At 43.0% G+C, this 22,491-nt stretch overlaps 1 protein-coding gene across 1 annotated transcript in view; it reads right to left on the reverse strand.

Annotated features, from left to right (window-relative positions):
• LOC146863666 (long-chain-fatty-acid--CoA ligase ACSBG2-like) overlaps window positions 1-22,491 on the reverse strand; it is a 386,688-nt gene that overhangs the window by 55,645 nt on the left and 308,552 nt on the right. The window contains exon 13 of the mRNA XM_085627762.1: window positions 1,572-1,711. Within this exon, the coding sequence (XP_085483888.1) occupies window positions 1,572-1,711 (140 nt within the window). The remainder of the gene's footprint in view (window positions 1-1,571; window positions 1,712-22,491) is intronic.

Here is a 22,491-nt window from a genome sequence, read left to right on the forward strand (position 1 = left end):
CCCAAGTGGGTCGCATGTCATCGTGTGTATCAAAGTTGAAATGTTAATCAGGATTAAAAACAGTGTCCTGTTCAGTTGCGCAAAGGCATATTGCAGCTCCAACCTGTTCCGCAATGCCACGTCGATGCGCGGCTGCAGCCCCACACGGTTTCTGGTGGTGGTGCACGCTCGTGGCCCGGGCAGGGTCACTTTAAATTCAAATTCAAGTTGCCTTTTTCGTGAGCTTGCACTCCCACGATGGAAAACAGCCGACAACACTCAAGCGCTTCTGGTCAAGACACCAACCTCATTACTGTGGTGCCTAAGCGTTTCGGGCTGTGCGCCCTTCTTCATGGGCACTTTCCACAACAAATGGCATCACGGAAACCACCAGAACATCCCCTCCATTTAAATGTTTAATGGCGCTCAGGTGAGTAATTCGCTCAGGATTATGGGACTGGTAGTCTAATTTTGTAACCCAAGTGGGTCGCATGCCATCGTGTGTATCAAAGTTGAAATGTTCATCAGGATTAAAAACAGTGTCCTGTTCAGTTGCGCAAAGGCATATTGCAGCTCCAACCTGTTCCGCAATGCCACGTCGATGCGCGGCTGCAGCCCCACACGGTTTCTGGTGGTGGTGCACGCTCGTGGCCCGGGCAGGGTCACTTTAAATTCAAATTCAAGTTGCCTTTTTCGTGAGCTTGCACTCCCAGGATGGAAAACAGCCGACAACACTTGAGCGTGCACCACCACCAGAAACCGTTTGGGACTGCAGCCGCGCATCGACGTGGCATTGCGGAACAGGTTGGAGCTGCAATATGCCTTTGCGCAACTGAACAGGACACAAAAAAGGTTGATGCATGTGATCCTAAGTCTCCAAGTCCTGTAATAGCCGCTTGCAACATTTTTTGCATGTTGCTGGTCAATCAGAGCGCTTTTTCCCATGGGAGTCTAACTCCCATTGAAGCGAGATAGCCCAAGGGTAAAAAAGCTCTCTGGGCCAATCAGAATGCTCTATTTTTCTAAACTGGATTCAAAAGACTTTCGCGAGAGTCCTTTGAATTCAACTGTCCAGATTTACAAATATTTTTTAACCTTCATTTCTAAAAAAAATACTAAACTGATTCACGCCAAAGCACAAACCGCACAATCTGTGGACCAAGATCCAGCTTCCTGTCAAATTTAGAGTACTTCGATTCAGCAGATTTTGCTGTAGCCCTGCCAAAAGAAGTCTATGGAAAATGCATTTTCGGACCCCTCTTTTTTCTCAGGCCCTGATTGATCGATCAACACGAAACTTTCCATGCACAAACTAGCAAGAACAAAACACTTTAGTCGAAAAGGTTCATTGAGATTCGTCAAACGGTGCCAAAGTTATTACCAACACATAAAACACATTTCCTATGGAAACGCTGACCTAATTATAACTACCCTGTCTATCCCTTTCTCTATCAGTAGTTGTTGTAACAAGATCTCAAGATATATGAAACATAGGTAAGCCGTCTTATTGAATATTTGTCAGTCCTATAATGTACAATGCTACACACTCTTGCCTTCAGAGTGACTGACATGGCTGATAACTCCCCTCTTACCTTCAGAGTGATCAGCATGGATAGGAACTTCTTCTTGTCTCCGATTAACACAGCATTACTAATGATGGGCACTTCCTCCTTCAGGGCCTTCTCGATGGGCACCGGGGGAACATTTTCACCTCCTGATGTGATGACTATTTCTGAAATTAATCAAGACGTATGTTAGTCATACCTCAGATAACTTTAAGAATATGCTGCATAGAAGAACTAAACATGAACCCCTCTGTCTTACTTTTGTAGTGTCTCCAATAAATATAAACATGCGGATCCAACTAGATGAAATATTTCTTTTTCTACAAACAATTTGCTTCTTTCAGCCTCCTCAGTGACAGCAGAACTGCCAATTCTGTTCCAATCGAAACATTCTATAAATAACATTCTACTGGTACTGCATACTGCATCATTACATCCCTTCACTCTTTTTTATTTTACAAGAACTGTAAAAAGAACAAGAAGGAAGGAAATGAACAAATAAATACGTTACAATCAAATTAACAATGTTCAATTAAATACTGTGGTTTCTTCAAAACTCTTGTAGATCTTCTAATTCATCTATCACTTTGTTCTTGAACTATTACATGGACGCTTCTTGTTACCGTTTTGCCATCATCTTGTGCTGTAAATGCTGATCCATGTATTACTGTTACGAATAAAATCTAGATTGTGATTTTCCTATGTATCATTGTTTCACCAACACATTACAATCTTACGATATGATGATGTCGAGACACTGTCGCGGATACAGGTCCGACCAACCTCTGGTCAGCAGTCCCGACCACCTAATTATGATGGGACCGCACATGGTGCTATCGCATACTCACATTTCCCTATAAGAGCATGAGTAAGGCCGTAAATCGGCCATCGCACAAGCTCCCATAGGGAATTGGGAGGTTGTGTTCAATCCTGCACCGCGTGGCAGGCTCCTCAGGCTGCCTGTCACACGGTGCAGGGATCAGCTTCTAACCAGAGGCTACAAACAGAAGAGGGCACTGCTAGAGGCCCCCCAAATTCACTTTATGGCAGGCTTTCCATGTCCGAAAGCCAGGCAGGAAACCGAGTATTGCAATCCAGACGGCATAAAACGCCAACCATATAGATTACGGGCCAGTCTCCGACTGACCAATGGACTCCTTGAGCCAGTCAGATTCCAGCAAGAATGACCATCCAGTTTCACTTCTGACTGCTTAAATTGTTATTAGGCGGTGGGAAGTGAAAGCGACGATCTTTGTCCGAAAGCCTCCGACCTAGGATCGGAGGCTTTTCGATCGAGATCGTAATCGACCCCACAGTCTCCAATCTGATATTCTTGTTCTTGATTGTTCTTTTTCTGATCTGCATAGTATTAAAATTTTGGTTTTACCTTCTTTACCTCTCTTCACAATTTCATCAACTTCTCTTGGCCTGATTGTTGGAAGATGTGGTAAATGAGTTTGTCAAGGTTGTCCAATCATTAGTTTCGAAGCGCACTGTTCAGTAGAGCCAAGTAAAATGTTTCTATAATCATGTAATTCTTGACATAGGGCTTGATTTACAGAGATCTGAGATAGTTTTGCTCTTTGTGTGGCTTTCTTTATAGTGTCCATCAACATGTTTTGCTCTTTGAATGGCTTTTTCTGTAGTGTCCACCATTACATTCACTAGTGGCCACATTGGTGTTATTTTTGCGTGTGTTACTCCCACGTAATTCATGAAGTTTCTAAATTCATTTCCACTGAACTGTGGTCCATTATTTGTTTTCAATACATCTGCTATTCCCCAAGTAGAAAAAATATCATCCAGTGCAGGAAGTTCTACTGATGCTGAAGGTGATGATACGACTTTCACAACTGGGAAACCTGAATACTCCTCAATTATGAAAAATAAGTTGTGTCCAAAATCCAAAGGGCAATAGAAGTCTGGTGCTAGATTGGAACATACTCCATCAGTTCATTTAGAACTATATTCTTTTTTCTGTGTTCTTCTCCTTTCCAGTTTATTGGTGTAAATGGCATGCTTTTACTACTTCTTTGCCTTTGCTATCAAACACTGGAAACCACATTTCACCCCTTAAAAATTCTGTGTTGCTGATTTTCCTCGGTGACTCTCATGAGCTAAATCATTGAAGGGTCTTTGTAAACTGAGTGATATGATTAATTTATTGCCTCTTAAAGAATACCTGATGAAAATGCTGTTAGGTCAGCTTGTATATTTTTGAATGCTAAAAGATCTCTTTTTCTTATCATGGTTTAAAACTGTGTTGCATTATTTATATGCTTCCATTTAATCAATGCTATTATTATTTTTACCTCTTGAATTGTTTCATCCTTTCCTGGTGCACTGATCAGCTTGTTTTCTGACATTATTTCAGGTATTTCTGATCTGATTTTGTATTAAACATATATCTTTCTCAGCTTCAGATTCTTGTTTTATTTGAAAGCCAAGTGGATGTCTACATAAATAAACTGCTGGATTCTTTTTCCCTTCCTGGTTCATGTACAACTTTAAAATTGTAGTCCATAAATCTCATTCCTCATCTCTTATTATAAGGGGGCAATTTTATTTTTAGGTTTCCACATATAGGGATTAACTCTTGATGATCCGCTTTGATAACAAAAGGTTTGCCATATAAGAAATTGTGCTAACACTCACAAGCTCATGCCACAGCTAAACATTCCTTTTCAGGCTGGAATATATGTTTTCTCTGTCAGATAGACTTTTACTAACGTGATTTTATATATCGAGGAGTTTCTCATCATGGCTTGTTGACACACGAATAGCATCTAGTCCTACAGGTCTAGCCTCTGCTGCTAACTCCATACATAGTTGTGGATCAAAATATGTTTAATTTGCTACTGAAGATATATCCTCTTTGATTTCATTGAATGCAGGTTCACCAAATTCATCCCATTTGAATGTTCTTTTTTTTCTAGTCAATTCCATAAGTGGAGCACTAATAGTGGCATGGTCGTTATTATATCTTGAACAGTTACTTACCATTCCTAAAAAGGAATGTAGTTCAGATACATCCTTAGGATTGGTAATGAAGTTCAAAGACAAACATTTTACCGGATCTGGTCTCATTTCCTCTTTTAAAAACATATGACCATAAAACATTAGTTCTCACTTTTTAACCTCACATTTGTATGCATTTGATGTGAGACCAGCTCTTTTAAGTTGTAGACACACATCATTTATGGCTTGATCATGTTAATCTGATATTTTTCCAAACATTGCAATTTCTGCTGCTGAATATATGCCAAAAGTCAGTCATTGGCAATAACATAGCCCAAGATTTGTAGAAAGCCTTGTGATATTTCTCAATGGCTCATCAATTTCGAGCTGGTGCTATCCCTTATATAATTCTTATTTTGAAAACATAGTAGCACCATTGAGGTTACTAATGACGTCCTTTAAATATGGGCCAGGGTGTCTTTCTCTTTCTATTTCTGTGCTAGGTATTCACATGTCTGCACAGATTCTAATAATATTTGTGTTTTTTTTGTTTTACTATTACTATAGGGGCATCCATGGCATTGGTCCAGTAGCGGTTTCAGTAATGTCTCGCAATAGTATTGAGTTTATTTCTAGTTGTACTTTTGTCTGTACATTTATTGGAACTCTTCTGTGTTGTTCTGCAACGGGCTTTACTGCTTCATTAATATGTAGATTAATTGTTTTTTCTTTTAATTTTCCTAATCCTTTGAATAATTCTGGGTATTTCTTGAATATCCAAAGCTCTGTGAAAATGTTACAAGTCATGGCTATCAGTCCCCTTCTCCTTTGAGAAAATGTATTTCCTCCTTATTAAATATGTTTCCATGTTACAAATTGTCCTTACATTTCCCAGAACAAGCACTAGGATGTTTTGCTCCCAACTGAAAAACATCTGAAGGATTTAAATGTAATTTTGTTTGCATTTTATGATATTCAGAGACACACATGGTTTTACACATGGAGCTGATGTCAAGGGCACATATACACTTTTCAGAACCATCTATTATGACAAGGGATAGTGTCTTTTCAATGTTTTCTCTTTTTATTAGACAAATGTGATTAGATTTATTTTTTATCATGCATCATGTATATTCACTCAGACTCAGTGTCCTCTGTGCAATCATGGTCTGCGTTTTCCATTGGTTAAACATGCTTAACATTTTCTTTTTTTTGTTTTGTACAAGCCTCTAAAATTCTCTTTCTCATCATGTTAAAATGTACATACATTCACAAACTGATTTAGTTTTCCACATTCTTTACACTGTTGCCCTACAGTTGAACAACTATTTACATGTGGAAACTGTAATCCGCAATGATAACACCCTTTTTTGACTTTGAATTGACATTCAACATTTTCAATTTTATTACTCTTTATGGAAGTCTGTTGTACTTTTTCCATTGTTTTCATTTTTCTTTGTTCCATGTTTGCAGCATGTTATTTTGCTTGTGCATGAGTTCAAGCCATCTGAATAACTGTCTGTAAATAATACATTTTCGCTAGTAGTTGCTTTGTAAGTTCTAGTGCGTTACATCCTTGAATTCTTCTCAGTCGTATTGCTTCCTCATTGTTAAATGTTATGAAAGAAACCTTTGAGTGAGTCTTTTAAAGTTAGATTAAGGAAACACAGCATCAGGTATTCATAAATTCTACAAGTTCTATTCACCGCAGCCTCACCCATCCAACTGATACATATAGAACTCCAGGTTCACAGAGTTCAAAGCGGGGTAGTAACCTTACATGTAGGGTGGAATAGGCCAACCTACTAATATAAGCAAATAGAATATAATACATCTCTTTCCTATGAATGAATTTTTTTTACGAACAAAGGAAATAACAGTGCAATAAATAAATATATACAATAAATAGTAAAGCTGTATATAAGTCATGCAATAATTAACAAGGGATAGCTATTGTATATCTTGAGCGAATTATAAATATAGCAACTCCAGAATAATGGTATATACATTAGTATGAACATAGCGGTGTAACTGAGACAATCTAAATAGTACAAGTGTAGACTGAACCAATCATAAACTGTACGGGATGAAATACCACATATTACAAGTAAGGTGTTATTATGACATATCATATTCATCCAACCATTTTCGTGTTTAATTATTCTACCTGACTCCCTAATAATGCTCCCTGTTCCATACACTTCTTTTGTATTAACAAAATCACTTTTTGGGTGGAACCTACATGGTCTGTTCGTACTTCATTTTTGTCCATTGTCTAAATTCACTACATTTCTTCTAACTTCTAAAGTTCTTGATGAAAAGTAGGAAGATATTTTCCTATCATGCTTAAAAGGCCCATTTATTTGCACAATATCCCTGACCTTCCATTCTTTGCTTTGCACACCATATCTTGCAATGTACTTGGCAGTATATTGTTTCTAATTTCTGCTTATTTTGCCCGATATTGTGCTTCTGCCAGTCAGTACCTTTTGTTCAATCAATAACCAAAATGCCACAAATTGGGCACCGGGATATCTCCCTTTAAGAGATGCTAATTGAGAAACCACTGTGATTGAATGCAGTTCTGTGTTCCCACAACATGTTTTTTTCCTGGTACACCATTGATTCTTGCCAATGGTAAGCATTCTTATATTAGTCTCTTTTCTTTCTAGCGGTCCATTTGCTCTGGGGCAAAATAATGCTGTCTTTTGGTGAACAATTAAATATTTTCTTGAGAATCTCTTTCACAACATTGAATGTAAATTGCACTCAATTGTCAGTTACTAATATCTCATCAATGGCTTTATCAATAAATATGTCAGTCAAGGTATGTAATAATGCTTGTGTAGTGGTATTCTAAACAATGTGAGTAATTATCCATTGAGTATGATAATGAATTTGGACAAAAATATATTTGTCATCTATCTTTCATAGGTCCAATAATAGCCAATGAAAATTTACACCAGAGCTTATCTGGTATGAGCACTGGAGAAATGCGAACCATGGGGCTTATTTATGAGAACTCCGCATCACTTTCACACCATGTAAAGTAGTGCATGCGTGGCTTTGAATGGCATCATAAATCATAATTAAGGTGACACAGCACAAATCGCTGCATCGCTGCATCCAGGAGATTGTCCATCAGAGTTGCGGTGGGTTTTCACCTATGGAATTTGACGCTGCCCCAGATTTACAACATGATGTAAACTTGGGGAAGCGTCAAATCTGTATGCCTCTGATGGCAACTGACTCGCTGGGCTGGAAGGATAGGCTCACCCTCGCTACCCCGCTGTTTGAATCTGAAAGACTGGGTAGGCTTTGGCACACAAAAGGGTTTGATAAATGGGACTTGATCGGCATCTCCAGGGTCGGAGATGTGCTGATTAAGGGGAGGGTGAAGTCCTTTGAAGAGTTGCAGAAGGAGTATGAGCTGGGGACATCCGAGTTTTTCCGCTATGTTCAGGTGCGTCACGCCCTCCGGTCAGTCCTCGTAGAGGGTGAGAAGGTGCCTGAGTCCTCTCCTTTGGAGGACCGGATCCTTGATGGCCATATGCCTGAGAGCACGATCTCGCTCATCTACAAGAAATTGATCACTGTCCGGGTGGATATGCTTATGGGGTTGCGGGACCAGTGGACTAGGGATGGGCTCGAGTTGGATGACGAGGATTGGCAGTCTGCTGTTTCCTCTCCCAAGGAGGTTGCGATCCCGTCGCGTCTGAGGCTGGTGCAGCTCAAAATACTGCATCGAGTGTATGTGACGGGGCCAAGGCTGGTTCATATGGGATACTCTGAGGAAGGCCTATGTAGGAGGGGATGTGGTATGGTGGGTACTTTCCTGCATATCATTTGGGAATGTGGTGTCATCATGGAATTTTGGAAGAGAGTCCATGCAGTGATGGGGGATGTGACGGGCATTGTTATGCAGCCGGAGGCGCGGTGTTGTCTCCTGAATGTTTGGGGGCCCACTGATCACGATGAGGCACAGACCCAGTGGGTGACTCTGGGTAACATGGTAGCTAAGAGAGACATCGCGCGCTTGTGGGGCTCCGTGGGGCCCCCCACATTGACGGCATGGAAAGAAAATATGGACTGGAGTATGCTCAGGGAAAAGACAGTATACTGCGCTAGATGGCGCCCTTGGAAGTGGCATGCCATCTGGGGGCGGTGGAACCAATATAGAGGGGGAATATGTCTTGCCCCTGATCTGGATCCCCCCGAGGAACAACTTTCTTCTTAACATTCTTTCCAGCTCTGTATACAGTTGTGACTGTTAATTGACTTCTTGGGCCTCTGCTGCCCCCCTCCTTCCCTTATCACAGTACGGTGACCGTTAGATGATTGGGGCCCGGCCTCCCCTGGGGGGCTATCACCATGGGCGTTCAATGTTCTTGCCTTGCTGGGGTTTGTTGTGTGTTGGTGTTTACTTAAAAATGGAACCTTTTCACTGCTCCTTTAATGCAATGTGGACGCTTATCTGTTCTTCTCTATCGAAGCTGCCGAACCTCCGGGTTGTCGGCTGAATAGCTGTGTCCAGACTCTTGAAGAAATAAAGGTTTTAAAAAAAAAAAATAAAAAAAAATCTGTATGCCTCCTGAGGTGAGGCATAATGAGGGGAAGTATGTTCATTTTTCCCTGTTTTTTCCTCTTTCCATGTGCTGTGCAGTATATCATTGGCCACAATTGAAAGTATTACATCAACAGGTCTCTCACTAATGATATCACCACCTTCAATAGGTAAACTGAAAATACAATCTGACACTATAGGAGGAATACTAAATGAAAAATGGAAACTTTCCAAACCAAAAGACCATCTGGTGATGCGCCGAGTGGTGCGCTCAAACCCTTTTGTGGTGAAAGCATGAATTAACGGTTTATGATCAGTTCTCTCTTCAAATGCAAAATTCCAAAGAAAAACGTGAAATTAATTATTGCCCAATACAGGCTAATGCTTCTCTTTCTACAACAAGGTAGTTGATATCTGCACCTTTAAATGATATTGATACAAATACAATCACATTTTCCTTGACAATTACCCAGTGACTTAAAGTTACCCCCCAATCCTTTTGCATTGGCATCAGTTGGTAATATGCTAAGTTTAGTAACATCATAATTTCCTATTATAGGTGCTTTACATATTTCAGATTTTATTTGGGTAAATGTAGTCTGACAAGAATCATACCAAAGAAAAGGGTTGCCTTTCCTTAAGATTTCTCTAAAAGGACTCACAATGCTGGCAAAGCTTTTTACAAAATTGCTATAATATTCGGCAAGACCAAGGAATGCTTTAGTTCATTCTTGTTATAAATCTATGGTGCATTTTTTATAGCTATAACTAGATCCATTTTTGGTTTAGTGCCATCTTTGGAAATCATGTGATTTGAATCCGTTAACAGATGTCACATAAATTTGACATTTACTTAATTTGACCTCTAGACCTGCTTCTTCTAATCTTTGTAGAATTAACCTCATATTAGCCTCATGCTCTTCAATGTCTTTACCAAATATCAGTATATCACCCTGGAAAAAGAATACTTTATTTAGACCCTTTAGATTTTTTTCCATTATGTGCTGGATAACAGCAGCTGCTGAAGCCAGAAAGAACGGCATCCTGCAGTATCTAATGCAATATATAGGGTTTCCCTGCTAACGAGTACAGTTCCCAAGGCAGGGACAATAAACCGAAATGTACACAAAATTCTTCGGCAACTATACATTCATGAAGTATCAAGTCTATCTTAACGGGACTGGGGCTAAATATACAATGGCCAAGAGAGCAATTATTATCAACTTTAATATATTTATTGTTCAAAACGTATGTTAAATTACATATGGCTTACAAAAATTGTTTAAGAAAACACCTTTAGTAATATATGTTATTATAGTGTCAGTCATACTATCTCTCATACACTTTCATCCATCCACAGCATACAACATAAAGAAAAATTCTTACATTGGGAAAAAAAAATGTTAATAATGAAAACCATACATATGTACAAATGAAACACCTGGACAATCATCATATATGTGGTCTATCAAACAGAGTTCCCTATATGTGATGTTTTTCTCTTATGCGTTGTTTTTCTTGCATAGTGGCTGGGTCTGAACTCGGGTGTCAAAGTGAGCTAACGAACGGTGATGGATTAAACCCAGATCTATGACTGTCGGTGAGTGTCTGAAAAGTTTCAGCACTCCGTCCATCATCTCGTTGTGTTTGCTTTGTTCGCCCTAAGTTAGCAAGGTATGCCCAGACGTGGGTCCCTTGCTCACTTTGCCACTGGATTCAAGCTAGCCTGGCTGATGAGGGTGAAACCCCAAAACAGGTCACAGGATGCTTGTTTCCGGTCTAAGGAAGACCTGGCTTGGCAGTTCGGGCTAGACTGCTCCCATGAGGAACAGGGTCAAGACTGATTTGTATATGGCTGGGTCTGAACCAGGGTGGCGAAGTGAGCTAAAGAATGATGATGGATTCAACCCAGATCTGTGACTGTCGGTGAGTGTCTGAAAAGATTCAGCACTCTGTCCATCTTCTCGTTGTGTTTGCTTTAAATTAATAAAAAATCCAGGTCTTGAGCTACTTGCAGAATTTCAGAAGAGAGGAGGAGGCTCTAATGTGTGTATGTGGAGGGGTTGTTCCATCCTTTAGAAGTAATATGGGAGAAGGCCCGTCCTCCAGATCTGTTTCTGTGAACAAGTGGGATGTGCGTGAGTAGACGTCCAGCAGAGCAGAGGTTTCTGGAGGGTTTGTGAAAAGAGATTTGACTTTTCAGGAAGGCAGGGCCTGTGCTGTGTAGTTCTTTGAAGATGTGAGTGAGTAGTTTGAACTTTGTACCGGGAGCCAGGAGCTCCCTGAAGTGTGGTGTGATATAGGATCTATGTCAGAGGGTGAGGGTGAGCCTGGCTGCCAAATTCTGGATGGCCTGTAATCTTCTGGTGAGTTATGTTATGTTATGTTAGATTAATTTTATACAGCGCACAGCTACCCAACAAGGGTTTCCCAGCGCTAAACCTGACAAGGGGCCAAAAGCAGTAAAGTGGAATCAGAAATACAGTATATTATGTTAGTTAAGTTATCTGCAATTCACTCATAGAGAGTCTTACCTGAAGAAGAAATTCTCACTTAATCGCCGCTCTATCAAATCTGGACAAATCAGGTGCTGCTCTCATTGGAGCCATATCATGGACCTACCCATCTCCACTTAGCCCTTAAGACTCCCCTTTGCAGCTGGCTTCCTTGCCACAATCCACCCCACTTTACTTGAGGGAACCCCAGGTAGTTCCAGTACCATGGTGCAAGAGTGCCTGCGACATGGGGAGATTGTTTTTGCGCAGGAAGGGGCACCTTCCTGCACAAAAACAATCACTACAGGCATTTTTGTCTTTCAATGCGTGCTGTAGAATTTATTTTCCTGAAGTGTATTCAGTTTTTAAAATGTGGGTGCTTCCTAGTGCGGGTGGTTTCACATACACATCCTGCATTGATGGAGGGTCTACTTATGCAGCACGCATATTTTCCCCGCGATCCAGCCAGCCACGATCTAGTAAAATCCATCACGGAACTATGCACTAGACTGCTCTAACTAACATTGCCTTCCACTGGCAATGTGACTCACTTCTGAACAATACGAAACACAACCAAATACAATGTCAACAGACCACGGCCTCTGGTCAAAGGGTATCTCAGAATCGCGGAGGGCACTATCATCACAAAAGCTCTGCACAGCTATACAAATGGTAGTAAAGTGCTGTGCAAATGCACCACACATAACAAAGTGGATTTTTATATAAATTTCAGATGGACAACCAGATGCTTAGTTTTGATCATACCCACAAACATTAACTCTCATTAGAATATTAAATGTAAATACATTTAATATTAATTAATGCTGGTTGATATACGACTGCTCCATTTTTTTTATAATTAACTATTCTTGCATTGCTCTCTCCCCTCAGAAAGACCTTTAATTGGGGCTTTTGGGTTTTAGTTAAAGAAATCCCCAGAAAATTAACTTTCATTGTCACTTACTTATAAATATAATTACACTAGCATCAAGTAAGTTCAAAGGCTTACATTACAGACACTCGCTGCTGAAAATGGTTCTAGCAAAGCGGTTTGTTCCTCACCATCCATCCTGAAGACTATCAATAAATCCGAGTGAACATTCGGCTGACACGGTGCTAGAAATTAGGTGAAAGTCATTCAAATACAAAGCTCTTCTCTAAGAAACTCCTCACCACTTACAACAGAAGCTGACTTGCTCAAACTGAGGTGGTCTCTAAACTCCAAGCTCTTCGAGCACACATCTAGTTATCCAATTCCCAAATCTAGCTCATGCAAATGCACTGGTTATTTTATTATGCTGTCTGACTGGCCAGATACCTAAGTCCGGCTCATTGCCTTCTCCAGTGCAAATGTATTTTCAATTTGAGGGCTCCTATCCAAAATGCTGTCACCATATCTCCGGATTAAGATACGAGGTTGAGGCGACGTGAGGTTTTCTTTAGCTGACCACACCCTTCTTCTGGCTGAGTGACTAGTTCCTCTATATCTAGGACTACCATTCACACTCTCTCTTATAATGCATCCCCCCCACCCAGGTGCTGTGCGGCTTCTGCAAGGAGGCATACAGAGCTTTATAAAAACTTTAAGTACAATAAAAGTTTGAGGTAACGGAGATTACCAACCTTCTCTCTTTCGGACCTGAGTGCATATGCATTTATTGTTTGGCATATCCACTTTCTTATTCCAAAATAGCGAGACTACAAAAATAACTAGTTGCCACTAAGAGGAAAAACCCTTCGCAACGGTGCTACAATTACGTCACGAACCATCAACCTACCTTAAAAAACAAGCCCGCGAGTGGTGCGTAAAATGGCCTATTGGTGTCTCTTACGCGCACCAAGTGCGTAATAGACACCAATAGGCCGTGGGCGGAGCAACGCGCCCGCCTTAGGCCAACTGCGTGCAGTCTTTTATAAAAAGACGCACGCAAAGGCCAATGGGGTAGCACAAAAGGAATTGCACACGCACGAGCGTGTGCGATTCCTATGTCAGTGCTGAAACCCCGTTTTTCACTCACTAAAGGTCTCGCGCTGCGCGAGCACTGCTGCGCAGTGCAACGCAGGCGCAAGACCTAAAAACGAGGAGAATTAAAACATTTCTCCTCGTTGCGCCTCCCCTCGTAAATCTGTAAATTTGTCTGGTTGCATGGGTGTTCCGTGGGAACACCCACAGCACCACCCATGGACCGCCCCTTTCACGCAAAGTGCTGCATGTAAAGGGACCATATTTACAAGGACAGGAAAAGCCACGCAGGGTGGCTTTTCCTGTCCTTGTAAATATAGAGCAGTAAAATGCACCACCAGTACGTCACATAAAATGATGTACCGGTGGCGCAGGGAGCTGCCCCCCAATCTGTGAGATTAGTGACATGCACTGAAGCAAAGTCTTATGGGTAGTGTCAGCCCGTCTTGGCTGGCAAATGAAATCTGACTGCACGGACCTCTGCTGTGGATTTGGGTGATGCAGTGCCAAGTGCAAAGAAAACAACAAACCTTCTATTTCAAAACACACTCCAGACCTGTGAAGTGTGAATCCGCCTTTCGCAGTCTCGCTGTTTATATCTGACAGGTTTATAACTCCCGTGAATGTGTTTCCTTGGGCACATTGATGTCATTTTTTAACTGAATTCCTTGTGGCGCTGCGGTGAGTGCTTGAGTTTGGATTGTTGACTTGGGCTCCTCCCCCTCATGGTGTTGTCGAGCACTGAGGTCGGGCGCAGCAGATAGTTCTTCTCTTCGTTTCTGGCTCTCTTCCACGGCATTTTGCGAGTGCCGTCTGCCATCAGCTTGCTAACCCAATATCATCTGTTCATGGAACCGAGCCTGGCTGGGGGAAAACTGAGTTATTCTCGTGCTTTCTTCACCTCTCGGAAGGTACCGGAATCGCATAATTGGCATACCCGCTCTGTGTGTGCTGACTGGAAAAGTATGGCGGCTTGGCGTCCGGCTCGGTGTTAATCTGTTGACCTGACGGTGTTAATCCGCTGATCGGAGCGGTTTGTATAACAGAACAAAAACAGTGGCAGCATAAAAACAGTAAAAACGACTGGGGAATTTGCTGGTAAAACCGGTGGCTTTTATATCTGAACCGGGAGGTGAGCGCTGGGAGAGTGGTGAAGCTTATTTAATTGCATGGAACGAGTCCCTGTCAGAGACTGGTAGGACTGGCCAGAAATTGGCAAGTGACTTTCGCTGATTCTGTTGAGCTGTTAAAGGCCGGTGTGGTGAAAGGAAGCATGCTTATATTGTTCTAAAGACGCATAAAGGAAAAAAAGGGGAGGAAAAAGGCAAGGGAAGGAGAAAGTATAAACGGGGGCTGTGTACTGAATCCCTGACCACGTCCGAGTGAGCCCTGATACGTACCTGTGAGGTCCTGAGACTCCTGGGGCTACCTGCTCCTTGTTGGCTGTTGCGTTTCCCTCCCGCCGTCGCTTGTAACCGCGATCGCTGTGTGGGGGGAGCGCCTGAAGGGACCACGATACCCAGGATCCCCTGGGGCACGGAAGCGGAAACGACGCATCTTGCGCGCCCGGAGGCGCTACTTAATTGATCCCGCCCCCCCCGCGACGCCGTGAGAAGCCCGGGACAAGGGCGGGACCGTCTGTGGCCGAGGGAGGCCGGGCTGGGCCGTTTCTCTTGGTTCCTGAAACAAGACTGTTAATTGCAGCGTTGCATCCACAAGAGGACTGGCGAGACAAGTCAAGGGAGGGGGCTCGAGGGCTACCCAATTGTTTGGCACATTGAGTCCCGGACACAGGTATTGAAACTCCCAGTAGGGGGCCCGTCAAGGTGCATTGTTATTTGTGTTTCTGGGTGTTAACGTGGGTTGATAGCGTTGGTTAGTACCCATTGTAACTTTCCCCTGGGTCAGTCCCAAGTGTCTTTTTGAGATTTGGTAGGCCAAGGAAGTGGATACACGACAATATAAGTTTGTGAGCCTGAAGCTGTGACATGGGGAAAACCAAAAAACCTCCAAGTAGATTAGGGGGTGGAGTAAAGGGAACTCTGGATGCATTTATTACACGAGCTGAATCCCTGTTGACCCACGAAATACAGCTAACAGAGCGTAGGCTGTCCCTTGATTCTCTTCTGGCATATAAACGTTCGTCGCTGGGGACAATAGCTGAGTGTGTCACGCCGGGGGCAAGTACCTCAGCAAGTCAGGGACCCCCTGTCCATAGCGTAACCCAGCGTGTTACCACGGCACAAGTCCATATTAACACGCCAGCATGTAGGGATCAAGAGTCACTGATTTTGGAGGGATCTGTAAACACTATTCACCAACATGAACTCTCCCCTGTGAGATTGGAAGGAAATTTGGTGGCTGAAACATCGGGCATTGGGGCAAAGGGAGATCAAGAGCAGGAGGGTATTACACCAGGAGGGGAGAGGGAGCCCAATGCATTAATAAGGAGGGAAAGGGAAGTGGTTACCCGCTCAAAAAAAGTGTTATTGGTGCCAGTTTCTCCCCCAGAAACTGCTGCCTCAGAGGTCACAAGGACCACGGTTACCTCACGAGGCAACGGGACCAACAAAAATAGAACAGATAATAAAGCGAAAAGAGGTGGGCCAAGAAAAGATCCCAAAGTTGTTGAGGACGGGAGAAACAGATCAACTTGCCAATACCATGAAATTCACTCTCCTATAAATGGGGCAGAGCGGTCGCGGGAGATAATGAAAACATTAGAGGACAACCTGGAAGCCCTTTTTCTTAAACATTTGGCTCCCATAGTGGAACATATAAAGAGAATAGAGGAGAAAGTTAGCAGGCTCCTAGAACAGAATAGCGGTGAACCCCCGGTGCCCCCACTGAGTTCGAGATATGAAGGGTTAGGGATTGTACCTTGCCCTGTTAGTCCGTGTGAAAACAGAAGTAGGTTGGCAGGAAATAAGCGGAGCGTCGATCCCACTTCCAGTAGGGATAAAGGCACTCCCTCCACTATTGTGCCCCATAGATTACAACATGAGGGTAGTAAAAAAGGGCTAGTAGCAGCCAACAGCCCCCCAGATGATCAGGTGCATTGTACACCGGGGCTGCAGACGTTGGATTTACCCCCAGCTTCTTGTCCATACACGATAATCTTAGCGGGGGTTCCAGCCCATAACCAGGTTAGAGAAGAGTCCACAAGCTCCCTGATAAATAAGGTCAATCATTGGATGTACAACAATGTGAAGGAGTTTAATTTACAGAGTAGCCACATCCTTATGGCAAGAAGGGTAACGTGGGTTGGTCCCTTAGAGAAAAAGTTTGCAGGAGACTGCGTCATTGTTAATTTCAGACATCCGGAGCTGGTTAAAGAATTGCTTATTTCCAGTTACGGGGTTTTTGACAGAGGGACGACCATAAAGATGCTTCCCCTGAGCTTTTTTTATAGGGACTACTCAAAAGAGTCAGGCCAAGTGACACGTAGAAGAGGGGAAATTCCCAACATAAGGGCCAACAGACTGGGCTCAGTATCAAACAGGTTTATTCCGTTACTTGATGCGGCAGTGATGGACGAACTAGACTGACTGGCCCAAGGCGAGAACTGGGAGATTCCCCCTCCCCCAGCTAGCCCAATGCTAAGGGATATTGTGGATCCCATGGGAACTCCTCCTCCATCCGACATCCATCCAAATTAGGTTTTGCCTAACCCCCCAGACAAGAGTATTGTATTGGCAACAAGTTGTTTATCAGGACTTTCTCCTCAATCACAGGGTATCCCAGTTAGGAGAGAGATAAACCTTGAGGCTGAGGAACTTAGGGTGGTATCGTGGAACATCGCAGGGATCTCAACCAAATTAAAAAATAAGGAATGGTTGGATTACAGTCAAAAATTCCACATTATCTGCATACAGGAAACGTGGGAGACGGACAACAGTGCCCCGCACCTAGAGGGGTATAAAATGTTTTTTGTTCCCGCCCGAAAATCTACAATGGGAAGAGCTAAAGGGGGCTTAATAACGTATGTGTCTGTCTCCCTACAAGGGTCTTGGGATGCCCTGGGTTGGAGCTCGGACAATATCCAGGGTATCAGTTATTGCAAGAAAGGCTTAAAATTTGTTCTGATAAATTTCTATAATGCGGGCCAATCAATGCAGAGGTTGAATGAGCTCAAGGATAGATTGGCAGACTTGCACGCTAGGGGAAATAGCCCCCCAAATCTGATTTTAGTGGGCGATTTTAACTGTCACCAATGCCCATATTTGAAATGGGGAGGGGGAAAATGGGACTCTTGTCCGTCTATAAAGGATTGGCACTTAGAGCACACAATGGAAGGCAGCGAATTAAGTAAAATCCTGGGCACATATGATTTAGCCCCCACAATGGATTTAATCAAACCCAGGAACTCTAATACCATTAATCCCTCTTTTAAAGGCAGGGGCAGGGATACAATTATTGATTTTATCTTTGTGTCACATTGTTTTAAATGCAAGATCATAGATTTTAGTATAGAAATTAGTATTTTTAGTGACCATAACCCTTTGGTGTTGTCCCTGAGGGTCTTGGATTTACCTACGCAGGCAAGGCCAAGGATGATGGGGGGAACACTGGAAGCAATTGACCAGGGCAGGCGTATACGCTGGACCAATATAGATGGGGAAGCATTTTATAAAAGACTCATCGCATCCCCAGAAAGTGGGATATGGAAGTGCTTAAATCAGGACGTTGAAGGTAAAGAACTGATAAGTGCTTTTGAAAGTATGGCAAGGGACATTGACAGGTTACTGAGGGCCAAATCATCACCTATGTCTAATCTCTCACCAAAATGGTTCGATAAAGCATGCTCCAGAGCCCAAAAAGAATTGAAACGGGCACTCAAAACGGTACCTAAGAATAGGAGCAGGATAGTGGAATGTAGAGCCCAATACAAACTGGCCATAAAAAGGAGGAAACACACTATCCACTACGAGGCCTGGGAGAATTTGAGGGAGGCAGCTGAGAAGAGAGATATGTCTAGATTTTGGAAGGTGATTAATGACCCGAGTTTCCAAGCACCGAATAATGAGAAGGTGGCTTGCAATGTCCTGCCTGAAGCATGGGTCTCTCACTTTAAGAATCTGTATAATCATGGCAGCACCATTGCCCGACAAATTACAGAAGTGGGCATTTTACCAAGCTCTTGGTCGCAGTTTACAGTGGGTGAGATCAAAGATGGAATACACGCCCTGACACGGAATAAGGCCCCAGGGCCGGATGGGATCCCCCCCGACCTATTTTTGTCCGAGGTCGACCTGTGGGCACCTATACTCACGAGAGTTTTCAACACGGCAGTTGAAATGGGAATGCCCAGGTCTTGGTCAACTGCTAGCATTGTTCCCCTATTTAAAAAGGGCAACAAGTGCGACCCTCAATGTTATCGCCCGATCTCACTAATTGACGTGTCAGCAAAGGTTCTAGGGAAGGTAATCCTAAACCGCCTAATGGACTGGGCAGAGGAGAATGAAATCATTAACGATACCCAGTATGGTTTTAGAATGGGCCGTTCTACCTCGGACCAATGCCTTAATCTATACAACTTGGTGGCAAAGTACACCGTGGCAGGCGAGGGGACAGTCTTTCTAGCCTTCATGGACCTGACAGCAGCTTTTGACCGGGTTAACCGGGAAAAGCTGTGGGAGATTTTAGAGCTGTTAGGTGTCGATCCAGGTCTGATATTCATTTTAAAATCATTACATATGAACACAACAGCCCAGGTTAGATACAGTAATGAGGGGAATCTCACTGACCATTTCTCATGTACTAGGGGTGTGAGACAAGGGTGCATCCTGGCGCCCTTTCTATTCACGCTATATATAAATGGCTTAGACAAAGCACTTGGAGAGCTGGGGGTAGATTGTCCTAGAGTGGGCAACAGAAGCATACCTGTCCTCTTATACGCGGACGACGCAGTACTCCTGTCACGCACAGGGAGGGGACTGCAGTGTCTTATTGATGGCTTCTGTGGGTTCATGGCAAATTTAGAACTATCTCCCAATTTAACAAAATCATACGTTATGGAAGCAGGAAAAAGACCAACGAGGAATTTTATTTTTAAAATTGGGGGCCACAAACTAGAAAAGGTCGATGTCTTTAATTATCTAGGGATAATTTTCGACAGACACCTCAATTTTAACACACTAATCTCAGAAAAATGTAAACAACAGTCGAGTATAATGGGCTCAATTATGAATCGAGCTACGAGATTAGGCCGCTGGTCATTGAATGAAATATTGAATCTATATAACGCAATCTGTTGCTCCAAAATTATGTATGGGAGTGAGGTTTGGGGATTCAGAAACACTTCCATGATACAATTGGAGGAAAATAAGTTTCTTAGAAGAATTCTGCAAGTCCCTCAAAGTATTCCGGCCCACATTGTTCACGAGGAGCTAGGGCTCCCTTACATTACTGATAGACTAAGCATTAAACCAATAATGTGTTGGATTAAAATCTGGACCAACCCTGAGGCTAGTCTAAGTAGAAAAATAATTAAAGATTGTATAAATAGGGACAAAGGACATAGGATACCGTGGCTCAAATATGTGAAGGATGCGCTGAAGTGGCTGGGCTTTGTTAGTTGTTTTGATGAGCCCACATCCCTGACGCCCCAGTTAAAAGTAGTTATAAAAGCAGAATACCTCAAGCGTCTAGCCTGCGCCCGGGAAGACAGTGAAATACTGAAACGGTCAGTGCGATCACACATATTAACAAAATCTGTTGCAGGTTTAGAACCTTACCTGGCGCAGATATATAATAAAAATGATAGATTTTTAATGACCAGATTCAGACTGGATCTTTTACACCACATTTTAGCTGTCCCCGCAGGGTTCACAAGAGATATTGGATCAAAGGGTCCATGCGGCTGCGATCTGGGATCTCCGCAGGATACCCTCCATTTTGTATTCTTTTGTCCATTATACGAATACCCGCGGGCAGTTTTCTTAAAAACCATCCTAAGAGTGAATACATTTAGCCAAGTTAGGGTAGCACTCCTATACCTGAAACTTTCCTCGGAACCCCTTACCTTGTTTTGCACTGTGAACTTTTTAAGATTAGCTGCAAAATTAAGGAAGTTTAGACGTGAGGCGTAAGCCACTTTGCTTGTTGGACACAGAGGGTTGGGTTCTATGATTAAAAGTTCCCTTTTAAAATTTGTTTACATTCTGCACACAACAGTAGACATTACCGAGGATGTATGTAAATTATGAATTGTATGGTACAGTGTATTTGGGATGTTTTAGGACGTTTTAATATGTTATAGCTTATTTTATAAAGTATATGATCATGCATTTTAAATAACTTCACTGTGTTGGTATCTCGTACTTTATAGATGTTAGCACCCTGCACTTTAAAACTCTATGAATTCGCAGCCTTTTTACCCGTGTAATCCTATTATTAAGGCCCCGGACAGACCCTGCAGAAACGACTTATTTTAATTATTTTAAGATTATTTGTCCACATTATTGTATTATGAAATGAGTAAATGTATTGTTCTTTTCTTGGATGTTTTAATATCCGAATAAAGATATTTTGATGATGATGATGAACAAACCTCTCTAAACTACTCACACCTTGAATAATGGATGTCTTAGAGCGGTGAAAGAACATTTTCTGGGCAAGCAGCGGGATGCAAGTATATACAAATACCAGAATAAGAGGTAAAGGTTAGCTCTGACTGATGCTGTTGCATGCACACGTGGCCTCAGGACACTTGGAAGCAGGCCATTGTGCATGTGACATCACCAGCCCCTCCTGTTTGTTTGAAGAGTTGGCTGTGCCTCAGAATATGTGTTTCTTCAATTATGTGTAGCCTGTCCTACTCACGCCAGGGATCTTGGCACACTAGAATGTACTGTACATAACGAGATTTAAGTGGTCCCCATCACCATGAGCTTTGAATAATTTCAAGCGTGTTTAAAAGCCCAGGCACGCCTTACATGATCTATGTTTGCTAAGGGCTTCGGAATGGAAATTGTTCCTGCCAGGAAGCACCAATTTTTGAGTTGATGGACAGTCTATTTGTGCTCGCCATGATGAAAGGCACTGCAAGCTATTGGCCGTTTTTGTTGCTATACTTTTGCGTCCACTGGTTACTTCTGCAGAATATCTTGTGTATACACAAGCATCTCTGAGGCTATGCTGGACTCAAGGTCGAGCTTGGGATCTGCAGGTCATTCAGGGTGTCGACATGAAGCCACTCTCTTCCTAGTCCCGGCGTATGTGCCAGCAGACTCACACACTTGTTTTCCTTGGCAGCTCCTCCAAACAGTGGCCTTCTGGTAGCAATCTACGTCATTAGAGAGAAAGTCCGATAAAGTGCTGATGCGCCGATTTACCAACAATATACGCACTATCTAATCCCACCTGAAGGGGAGGCCGGAGCCTGCTGCCGCCGGGGACCTAATCATTCATGTCACTGTTGACAGAATCAGCATATATCCCTCCTAATTGTGGGGTGTTGTTTTGCTGTCTTCTCTCCCGTTGTAGGCATTTTTAGGTCTATATTTTCAGGTGACAATTAGGGGCATATTTACTCAGGGGTGGATGCTGCCAATCGGAGGTGGGGAAAAAAATATTTAAAGTTACCTTAACTGCCGGGCCGTGATCTTCTGCTCCCGCACCGCGCCGCACTGCTCCTTCTCCCATTCCGGCACTACAATTCCCATGGGCACAGGCTCCCAGACCCCACCCAATCCCAGCTCTTCTCCCAGCATGAGAGAAGCAATCGGATTGGGCGGAGCAGCCGGTTTTGCGCTCCAGTAGAGTCTTGCTGCCTGTGCCCCTGAGCACTAGGATATCTCCAAGGATCAGCCCGGAGATATCCAAGTGCGCAAGTCAGTTTGGCCGACCATGGACGCCGGTCAAACCGACATGCACACTTTTAGTGCCTACCACTGCTCCTCCCCTTGCTCTGTGATGCTACAGCCTGGCCCCGCCCTCAACTCAGCGGACTGGAAGTAAAAATGA

This window comes from Triturus cristatus, chromosome 2_1 (genome assembly GCF_964204655.1).
Source record: "Triturus cristatus chromosome 2_1, aTriCri1.1, whole genome shotgun sequence".
NCBI classification, from domain to species: domain Eukaryota; kingdom Metazoa; phylum Chordata; class Amphibia; order Caudata; family Salamandridae; genus Triturus; species Triturus cristatus.